This window comes from Streptopelia decaocto, assembly GCF_964273445.1.
Source record: "Streptopelia decaocto genome assembly, contig: HAP1_SCAFFOLD_806, whole genome shotgun sequence".
Taxonomy (NCBI): domain Eukaryota; kingdom Metazoa; phylum Chordata; class Aves; order Columbiformes; family Columbidae; genus Streptopelia; species Streptopelia decaocto.
The window spans coordinates 45,080-55,559 of NW_028115356.1; the positions used below are offsets into that span (position 1 = coordinate 45,080).

The following is a 10,480-nucleotide window of genomic DNA, read 5'->3' on the forward strand; positions in this document are numbered from 1 at the left end:
AGGGAACCAGGAGGGGATGTGAGGGCAGCAAACAGCCTCGGGCAGCAGGAGAAGGGGGTAAAGAGGCGGAAGAGCGGCGCGGACCTGCTTGACCACCTGGCGCAGCACCGAGTCGCGGTACGCGGCGCCGTTGCGCTTGACGGCCGTCATGATGAGGTCGCAGACGCGGTAGACGGTGTCGGGCAGCTCGTCCAGCAGCTGCGAGCAGCCGGGCAGCATGGAGTCGGTGAACGCCAGCAGCTCCGACGCCTCCAGCGGCTCGGCGCCCTCGAACTTCTCCAGGCACTTGGCTTCTTCCTCCTCCTGGCGCTCGCGGGCGCGGCGCTCCTCCTCCTCCTTGCGGCAGGCGGCTTCCTGCGGGGGGGACACGGGGGACAAGGGGACATGGGGGTCGGGGACGTGAATGGGGTTCAACAGCATGAATGGGGTTCAAGGGCATGAATGGGGTTCAAGGGCATGAATGGGGTTCGGGGGGAAACGGGGTCACAAGGGGATGAATGGGGTTCAAGGGCATGAATGGGGTTCAGGGGGATGAATAAGGTGGCAAAGGGATGAATGGGGTTCAAGAGGATGAATGGGAATCAATGGGTCACAAGGGGATGAATGGGGTTCAAGGGCATGAATGGGAATCAATGGGTCACAAGGGGATGAATGGGGTTCAAGGAGTTAAATGGGGTCACAAGGGGAGACATGGGGGTCGGGGACGTGAATGGGGTTCAACAGCATGAATGGGGTTCAAGGGCATGAATGGGGTTCGGGGGGAAACAGGGTCACAAGGGGATGAATGGGGTTCAAAGGCATGAATGGGGTTCAAGGGCATGAATGGGGTTCAGGGGGATGAATAAGGTGGCAAAGGGATGAATGGGGTTCAAGAGGATGAATGGGAATCAATGGGTCACAAGGGGATGAATGGGGTTCAAGGAGTTAAATGGGGTCACGAGGGGAGACATGGGGGTCGGGGACGTGAATGGGGTTCAACAGCATGAATGGGGTTCAAGGGCATGAATGGGGTTCAACAGCATGAATGGGGTTCAAGGGCATGAATGGGGTTCAAGGGGATGAATGGGGTTCAAGGGGATGAATGGGGTTCAAGGGCATGAATGGGGCTCAGGGGTTAAATGGGGTCACAAGGGGATGAATGGGGTTCAAGGGGATGAATGGGGTTCAAGGGGTTAAACGGGGTCACAATGGGATGAACAGGGTTCAGGGGGTTAAACGGGGTCACAAGGGGATGAATGGGGTTCGGGGGGAAACGGGGTCACAAGGGGATGAATGGGGTTCGGGGGGAAATGGGGTCACAAGGGGATGAATGGGGTTCAAGGGGATGAATGGGAATCAAGGGTATGAATGGGAATCAAGGGATTCAAGGGGTCACAAGGGGAGACATGGGGTTCAGGGGTTAAATAGGGTCACAAGGGGATGAACAGGGTTCAAGGGGATGAATGGGGTACAGGGGGTTAAACGGGGTCACAAGGGGATGAATGGGGTTCAAGGGGATGAATGGGGTTCAGGGGTTAAATGGGGTCACAAGGGGATGAATGGGGTTCAAGGGCATGAATGGGAATCAATGGGATGAATGGGAATCAAGGGGTCACAAGGGGATGAATGGGGTTCAAGGGGTTAAACGGGGTCACAAGGGCATGAATGGGGTTCAAGGGGGTGAATGGGGTACAGAGGGTTAAACGGGGTCACAAGGGGATCAATGGGGTGACAAGGGGATGAATGGGGTACAGGGGGTTAAATGGGGTCACAAGGGCATGAATGGGGTTCAGGGGGTTAAACAGGGTCACAAGGGGATGAATGGGGTGACAGGGGATGAATGGGGTTCAGGGGGTTAAACAGGGTCACAAGGGCATGAATGGGGTTCAGGGGGGAAAACAGGGTGACAAGGGGATAAATGGGGTTCACGAGGCACTAAATGGGGCTCAAGGGGTAGAAAACGCAGTCACACGGTAGAAAATAAGGGGGTTTGGTGGCATAAAATGGGGCCCGGGGGGCACAACATGGGTTGGCGGGGCACAAAAATGGGGTGAGAATGAGACAAAAAGGGTCGGTTGGGCACAAAACGGGGCCGAGGGACCACGAGCCCAATTCAGGGTCCACAAAGAGCGTGGGGGGGTGGGAAATGGGGGGCTGGGGGTGGGAAATGGGGGGTGTGGGAGGGAAATGGGGGGCGGGGGATGGGAAATGGGGGGTGTGGGAGGGAAATGGGGGGCGGGGGGTGGGAAATGGGGGGTGTGGGAGGGAAATGGGGGGCTGGGGATGGGAAATGGGGGGCTGGGGGTGGGAAATGAGGGGCTGGAGATGGGAAATGGGGGGCTGGGGGTGGGAAATGAGGGGTGTGGGAGGGAAATGGGGGGCTGGGGGTGGGAAATGGGGGGTGTGGGAGGGAAATGGGGGGCTGGGGGTGGGAAATGGGGGGTGTGGGAGGGAAATGGGGGGTGGGGGGTGGGAAATGGGGGGCTGGGGGTGGGAAATGGGGGGTGTGGGAGGGAAATGGGGGGCTGGGGGTGGGAAATGGGGGGTGTGGGAGGGAAATGGGGGGCGTGGGAGGGAAATGGGGGGTGTGGGAGGGAAATGGGGGGCGGGGGGTGGGAAATGGGTGGCTGGGGATGGGAAATGGGGGGCTGGGGGTGGGAAATGGGGGTGTGGGAGGGAAACGGGTGGCTGGGGATGGGAAATGGGGGGCTGGGGGTGGGAAATGGGGGGTGTGGGAGGGAAATGGGGGGCGGGGGGTGGGAAATGGGGGGTGTGGGAGGGAAATGGGGGGCGGGGGGTGGGAAATGGGGGGCTGGGGGTGGGAAATGGGGGGCGGGGGATGGGAAATGGGGGGTGTGGGAGGGAAATGGGGGGCTGGGGGTGGGAAATGGGGGGTGTGGGAGGGAAATGGGGGGCTGGGGGTGGGAAATGGGGGGTGCGGGAGGGAAATGGGGGGCTGGGGGTGGGAAATGGGGTGCGGGGGTCCCCCCGTTGCCCCCCACGCACCTCGGGGGACTCGGCGCGCTGGTCCATGGGGATGTCCTGGCCCAGGGACATGGCGATGGCGCGCATCATCTGATCCTCCTCCGACATGCTCAGGTCCTTTGGGGGGGTCAGGGGACGTTTGAAGGGGTGGGGAAGTTTTGGGGGACCCCCCCTGGGTTTCTGGGACCCCGTTTCTTACCCGGACGACCCCCCCCATGAGGGGGGGCGGGTGGGTGAGCAGGTACTCGGTGGCCTGTTCCATGGTGTTGGTGTTGAGCAGAGCCTCCATGGCGTGTTCCCGAGAGAAGCCCATGTCCATCAGCTACGGAATGTGGGCGTTTGGGGTTAAAAACGGCAAGTTTGGGAAAAAAGGGGGGGGCGGTGAGGAGAAATAAGGGGGGTTGAAGATTAATTAGGGGGTCTGAGGGGAGAAAATGGGGTTTGAGGGGGGAAAAGGGGGTTTGAGGGGGAACAAGAGGGGACTTGGGGGGACAAGACCAGGGGTTTGGGAGGAGAAAAAGGGGGTTGAGGGGAAGCAAAAGGGGATTTGGTGGGGGGGGAAGGGAATTTGGGGGGACAAAAGGGAATTTGGGGTCAGAAAGGGGGTTTTGGGGGGTGAAAAAGGGGTTTTGGGGGACCCAGAAATTTGGGGGGGGCAGGAGGGGACAAGAAGGATGAGAAGAAGCTGGAGGAACCAGAAAAGGTTTGGGGGGATGAGAAGAGATTTGGGGGGGGATGAGATTTGGGGACAATAGAAAGTTCTGGGGGGAGCAGAAAAGGTTTGGGGGGGACAAGAGAAGTTTGTCGGGGATCAGAAGAAGTTTGGGGGGGGGACCAAAAGGGATGTGGGAGAATCAGGAGAGATTTGGGGGGACCAGGAGAGATTTGGGGACAATAGAAAGTTTTGGGGGTACAATAAAAAGTTTTGGGGGGCACCAGAAGTTTTGGGGTGACTAGAAGAGATTTGAGGGGACCAGAAAACGTTCCTGGGGGAACCAGAAGCTTTTAGGGGATCCGAAGAAGTTTTGGGGGACCAAAAGATATTTGGGAGAGTCAGGAGAGGTTTGGGGGGACCAGGAGAGATTTGGGGACAATAGAAAGTTTTGGGGGGACAATAAAAAGTTCTCGGGGGACAATAAAAAGTTCTGGGGGGGACAATAAAAAGTTTTGGGGGGGACCAGAAGTTTTGGGGGTGACCGGAAAATGTTCTTGGGGGAACCAGAAGCTTCCAGGGGATCAGAAGAAGTTTGGGGGGGAGCAAAAGGGATGTGGGAGAGTCAGGAGAGATTTGGGGGGACCAGGAGAGATTTGGGGACAATAAAAAGCTTTGGGGGTGACCAGAAGAGATTTGGGGGGGAGCAGAAAATGTTCTTGGAGGAACCAGAAGCTTCCAGGGGATCAGAAGAAGTTTGGGGGGGGACCAAAAGGGATTTGGGAGAGTCAGGAGAGATTTGGGGGGACCAGGAGAGATTTGGGGGGATCAGGAGAGATTTGGGGACAATAGAAAGTTCTGGGGGGACAATAAAAAGTTTTGGGGGTACAATAAAAAGTTTTGGGGGGGACCAGAAGTTTTGGGGGTGACCGGAATATGTTCTTGGGGGAACCAGAAGCTTTTAGGGGATCAGAAGAAGTTTGGGGGGGACCAAAAGAGATGTGGGAGAGTCAGGAGAGATTTGGGAGAACCAGGAGAGATTTGGGAGAATCAGGAGAGATTTGGGGGGATCAGGAGAGATTTGGGGGGATCGGGAGAGATTTGGGGGGATCAGAAGAGATTTGGGGGGATCGGGAGAGATTTGGGGGGACAATAAAAAGTTCTGGGGGGACAATAAAAAGTTCTGGGGGGACCAGAAGTTTTGGGGGTGACCAGAAAATGTTCTTGGGGGAACTTTTAGGTGACCAGAAGCAGTTTGGAAGCACCGGGGCCGCTCAGCAAACCCTCGAGCCAACGCGGAGCGCCCCGCGTGTTCTGGATTGTGGGGTGAGCCGAGCGGGTTTCGGGGCGTCCCACCTGCTGCAGCTGCTGCTGGTTGACCTGGGGCTCCCGGCGGGGCCCCCCCTCGTCGGCGCCGCCCGGCTCGTCGTCGCTGGGCCGGGCGCCCTCGCGCTCGCGGCCCAGGCGCTGCCGCACCAGCGGCTCCCCGCGCAGGATGTGGCACAGGATGGCCAGCATGGACTCGGCCATGCGCCCCCCGTACACCTTCAGCGGGCGCCGGTTCCACAGCTGCTTGATGCACGTGAAGGCCGCCTGCGGGGACACGGGGGGACGCTTGGGGACACGTTTCGGGGGGGGTTTGGGGGGGTTTTGGGGGAGGGAAAGGGGATTTGGGGACCCCCGCCCCGGTTCACATCCCATCCCGATGGGTGGAGGATCCATATAACCCATATGGGGAGGGGGTGTCACCCCGAGAGGGGGTGTCACCCCGAGTCCCCAGAGCAGCTTGGGGACATCAAGGGGACACTTGGGGCACATTTGAGGGGGGTTTGGGGGGGATATCGGGGGAGGGAAAGGGGATTTGGGGACCCCCGCCCCGGTTCACATCCCATCCTGATGGGTGGAGGATCCGGATAATCCATATGGGGAGGGGGTGTCACCCCGAGTCCCCAGAGCAGCTTGGGGACATCGAGGGGACACTTGGGGACACAGTTCAGGGGGGTTTGGGGGGGTTTCGGGGGAGGGAAAGGGGATTTGGGGACCCTCCCCCCCGGTTCATGTCCCCTGTGTCACCTGTGTCCTTTGTGTTCCCCATGTCCCTCTTGTCACCTGTGTCCTTTGTGTTCCCTGTGTCCCTCTTGTCCCCCCACGTTCCCCACGCCCCCATATCCCCCATGTCCTGTTGTTCCCCCACATTCCTTGTGTCCCCTGTATCCCTGTCCCTCTTGTCCCTCCACGTCCCTCTTGTCCCCCTATGTCCGCTCTGTCCCCATGTCCCCAGTGTCCCTCTTGTCCCCCCCTGTTCCCCATGTCCCTCTTGTCCCCCACATTCCCCATGACCCCCGTATCCATGTCCCTTTTGTCCCCTCACGTCTCTCATGTCCCCCCGTGTCCCCTATGTCCCCAGTGTCCCCATATCCCTCTTGTCCCCCCATGTCCCCTATGTCCCCAGTGTCCTTCTTGTCCCCAGTGTCTCCATATCCCTCTTGTCCCCCCATGTCCCCTATGTCCCCAGTGTCGTCCTTGTCCCCAGTGTCCCCATATCCCTCTTGTCCCCAGTGTCCCCATGTCCCTCTTGTCCCCCCATGTCCCCCATATCCCTCTTGTCCCCCCACGTCCCTCATGTCCCTCCATGTCCCCAGTGTCCCTCTTGTCCCCAGTGTCCCCATGTCCCTCATGTCCCCCCATGTCCCCAGTGTCCCTCTTGTCCCCCCATGTCCCTCTTGTCCCCAGTGTCCCCATATCCCTCTTGTCCCCCCATGTCCCCCATATCCCTCTTGTCCCCCCATGTCCCCCATGTCCCTCTTGTCCCCAGTGTCCCCATGTCCCTCTTGTCCCCCCATGTCCCCCATGTCCCTCTTGTCCCCCCATGTCCCCCTTGTCCCCAGTGTCCCCATATCCCTCTTGTCCCCCCATGTCCCTCTTGTCCCCCCATGTCCCTCTTGTCCCCAGTGTCCCCATGTCCCTCTTGTCCCCCCATGTCCCCCTTGTCCCCAGTGTCCCTCTTGTCCCCAGTGTCCCCATGTCCCTCTTGTCCCCAGTGTCCCCATGTCCCTCTTGTCCCCGTGTCCCCCACGTCTCCACCTCCTGTGTGACAACAATGAACCGCAGGGCGCCAAGTGGGGCAGCGCGTGGGGCCAAGATCCCCCATGTCCCCCCCAAATCCCCCCGTGTCCCCACCTTCTGGGTGACGACGAGGAAGCGCAGGGCGCTGAAGTGGGGCTGGCCGGGCGCGGGCGGCTTGTGGGGCAGCGCGTGGGGCGAGTCCAGCACGGTGCTGGGGTTCACCATCTTCTCCACCAGCATCAGCCAGGCGTCCAGGAACTCGCCCGTCCCGTCCGGCAGCTCCGGGTGCTCCAGCCCCTCGGCCACCGGCACCTTCCCCCCCATGGACAGCGCCCAGTTGAACGTCCTGGGGACACCAAAGGCCGTGAGACCAGCGGGACGGACCAAACGCGGGGGGAAACGGGATAAACCAAATGAAGGGGGAAACGGGACGGACCAAACCAAGGGGGAAACGGGAGGGACCAAACCAAGGGGGAAACGGGAGGGACCAAACCAAGGGGGAAACGGGAGGGACCAAACCAAGGGGGAAACGGGATAAACCAAACCAAGGGGGAAACGGGACGGACCAAACCAAGGGGGAAACGGGAGGGACCAAACCAAGGGGGAAACGGGACGGACCAAACCAAGGGGGAAAGGGGATGGACCAAACCAAGGGGGACACGGGACGGACCAAACCAAGGGGGAAAGGGGACGGACCAAACCATGGGGGAAAGGGGACGGACCAAACCAAGGGGGAAAGGGGACGGACCAAACCAAGGGGGAAACGGGACGGACCAAACCAAGTAAAAGGGGAGAAAATGAATAAAAGGGAAGAAAATAAATAAACGGGGAGAAAATAAAATAGACAAATAAGCAAAAAAGCAGAAAATTAACAAAAAAAAAATAAAAAGGGAAAATACAAAAAAAGGAATAAAAAGATAAAAACAAATCAAGACAAAAAATAAACAAAAACTACAAATAAATCAAAGCAAAATAAATAAATAATAGGGCATTAAATAAATAATAAGGCATTAAATAAATAGTAACAAATCAAGTAAATAACAAGGCATTAAATAAATAGTAAAAGATTAACTAAATAATAGGGGATTAAGTAAATAATAAAAGAACAGATAATCAAAACGGTGTTCATGGGCTGTTTTGGGGTGGTTAGGGGGTGGGTTTGGGGCATTTTTGGAGCGGGTTTAGGGTGGTTTTGATGTGGTTTTGGGGGGTTTTGGGGTGTTTTTGGGGTGTTTTGGGGTGGTTTTGGGGTGTTTTTGATGTGGTTTTGGGGGGTTTTGGGGTGTTTTTGGGGTGTTTTGGAGTGGTTTTGGGGTGTTTTGGGGTGTTTTGGGGTGGTTTTGGGGTGTTTTGGAGTGTTTTGGAGTGGTTTGGAGTGGTTTTGGAGTGGTTTTGGGGTGGTTTTGGGGTGTTTTGGAGTGTTTTGGAGTGTTTTGGAGTGGTTTGGAGTGGTTTGGAGTGGTTTTGGGGTGGTTTTGGGGTGTTTTGGGGTGTTTTGGGGTGGTTTTGGGGTGGTTTTGGGGTGTTTTGGAGTGGTTTTGGGGTGGTTTTGGGGTGTTTTGGAGTGGTTTTGGGGTGTTTTGGAGTGGTTTTGGGGTGTTTTGGGGTGTTTTGGGGTGTTTTGGAGTGGTTTGGAGTGGTTTTGGGGTGTTTTTGGGGTGTTTTGGGGTGTTTTGGAGTGGTTTTGGGGTGGTTTTGGGGGGTTTTGGGGGGTTTTGGGGTCGTTTTGGGGTGTCCACTCACTCAAACAGGGCGTTGTGTCCGCCGGAGCAGAGGAACTTCTGCAGCATGAGGTGATAGGGGAACTTGCGCTCGTCGAACAGCATGGGGGACGTGAAGCCCACCGAGCAGATGAAGAACGTCAGCCTGGGGACGGGAGGGGACAGGTGAGGCCCCGCCCACCGCCATGACCCCGCCCACCGGGCGCTAGGCCACTCCCACTGTCACTAAGCCCCGCCCACAGTGTTGCTAGGACATGCCCACTGTCACTAAGCCCCGCCCACGGGGTGCTAGGACACGCCCACTGTCACTAAGCCCCGCCCACGGGGTGCTAGGCCACACCCACTGTCACCAAGCCCCGCCCACGGGGTGCTAGGACACGCCCACTGTCACTAAGCCCCGCCCACTGGGTGCTAGGACATCCCCACTGTCACTAGGCCCCGCCCACGGGGTGCTAGGACACGCCCACTGTCACTAAGCCCCGCCCACGGGGTGCTAGGACACGCCCACTGTCACTAAGCCTAGCCCACGGGGTGCTAGGACACGCCCACTGTCACTAAGCCCCGCCCACAGGGTGCTAGGACATGCCCACTGTCACTAAGCCCCGCCCACGGGGTGCTAGGACATGCCCACTGTCACTAAGCCCCGCCCACGGGGTGCTAGGACACGCCCACTGTCACTAAGCCCCGCCCACGGGGTGCTAGGACACGCCCACTGTCACTAAGCCCCGCCCACGGGGTGCTAGGACACACCCACTGTCACTAAGCCCCGCCCACGGGGTGCTAGGACATGCCCACTGTCACTAAGCCCCGCCCGTGGGGTGCTAGGCCACACCCACTGTAAGCCCAAGCCACACCCCCTTTCCAGACACCCCGCCCCCCTTCTCCAAGCTACACCCCCTTTCCAAACACCCGCCCTCTTCCCCAAGCCACACCTCCTTTTAGACACCACGCCCCTTTATGCAAGCCACACCCCTTTCCAGAGACCCCGCCCCCTTCCCCAAGCCACACCCCCTTTTCACACCACACCCCTTCCCCAAGCCACACCACGCCCCCTTCCACAAGCCCCACCCCCTTTCAGACACCACGCCCCCTTCCACAAGCCACACCCCCATTCCACACCACACCCCCTTCCCCAAGCCACACCCCCTTTCAGACACCACGCCCCTTCCACAAGCCACACCCCCATTCCACACCACACCCCCTTCCCCAAGCCACACCCCCTTTCAGACACCACGCCCCTTCCACAAGCCACACCCCCATTCCACACCACACCCCCTTCCCCAAGCCACACCCCCTTTCAGACACCACGCCCCTTCCACAAGCCACACCCCCATTCCACACCACACCCCCTTCCCCAAGCCACACCCCCTTTCAGACACCACGCCCCTTCCACAAGCCACACCCCCATTCCACACCACACCCCCTTCCCCAAGCCACACCCCCTTTGCAGACACCGCACCCCCTTCCCCAAGCCACACCCCCTTTGCAGACACCACACCCCCTTCCCAGACACCCCGCCCTCTTTCCCAAGCCACACCCCCTTTCACACACCACACCCCTCCCTAGCCCACCCCCTTTTCCAAGCCCCACGCCCTTTCCATAAACCACGCCTCCTCTTTCCAATCCCCACTCACTTGCCCTTCCCTGGGCCCGCCCCTTTCTCCCCAAGCCCCGCCCCCTCGCCCCGTAGCCCCGCCCTCACCGGAAGCGCGGCGTGGGGGTGTAGGGGGGGGGCTGCCAGCTGAGCCCCTTGGTGAGCAGCTTGGTGAGCGCCGAGGCCGTGGCGCGGGCGGCGGCGCTGGGCGCGGGGGCGGCCGCGGGCGCGTGGTGGCTGCGGCGCTGCCGCACCGGGGAGCCCACGCACAGCTTCACCAGCAGCCCGAACAGCTCGGCCAGCGCCCGGCCCAGCCGCGACGAGGCTGCGGGGGGGGACACACGCGTCAGGGACCCCCAAAAATACGGGGGGCACCCACATCCGGCACATGAGACCGGGGGAGCCCCAGTAGAACAAGGGGACAGTGAGATGAGGGGGGGGGGACACCATGAGTTGGGGGGGCTTAATATATAGGGAGCACCC

General features: G+C 59.4%; 1 protein-coding gene across 1 annotated transcript in view; it reads right to left on the minus strand.

The window, feature by feature from the left end:
• The window catches only part of LOC309452806 (E3 ubiquitin-protein ligase HUWE1-like), a gene marked incomplete at both ends in the record, with an annotated part of 31,047 nt that extends 20,725 nt beyond the window's left edge, over positions 1 to 10,322 (minus strand). The window contains 7 exons of the mRNA XM_082077487.1: positions 85 to 354; positions 2,986 to 3,081; positions 3,164 to 3,286; positions 4,973 to 5,209; positions 6,797 to 7,028; positions 8,426 to 8,548; positions 10,106 to 10,322. Coding sequence (XP_081933613.1) covers positions 85 to 354; positions 2,986 to 3,081; positions 3,164 to 3,286; positions 4,973 to 5,209; positions 6,797 to 7,028; positions 8,426 to 8,548; positions 10,106 to 10,322 — 1,298 coding nt within the window. The remainder of the gene's footprint in view (positions 1 to 84; positions 355 to 2,985; positions 3,082 to 3,163; positions 3,287 to 4,972; positions 5,210 to 6,796; positions 7,029 to 8,425; positions 8,549 to 10,105) is intronic.
• Between the last annotated feature and the right edge of the window lie 158 nt (positions 10,323 to 10,480).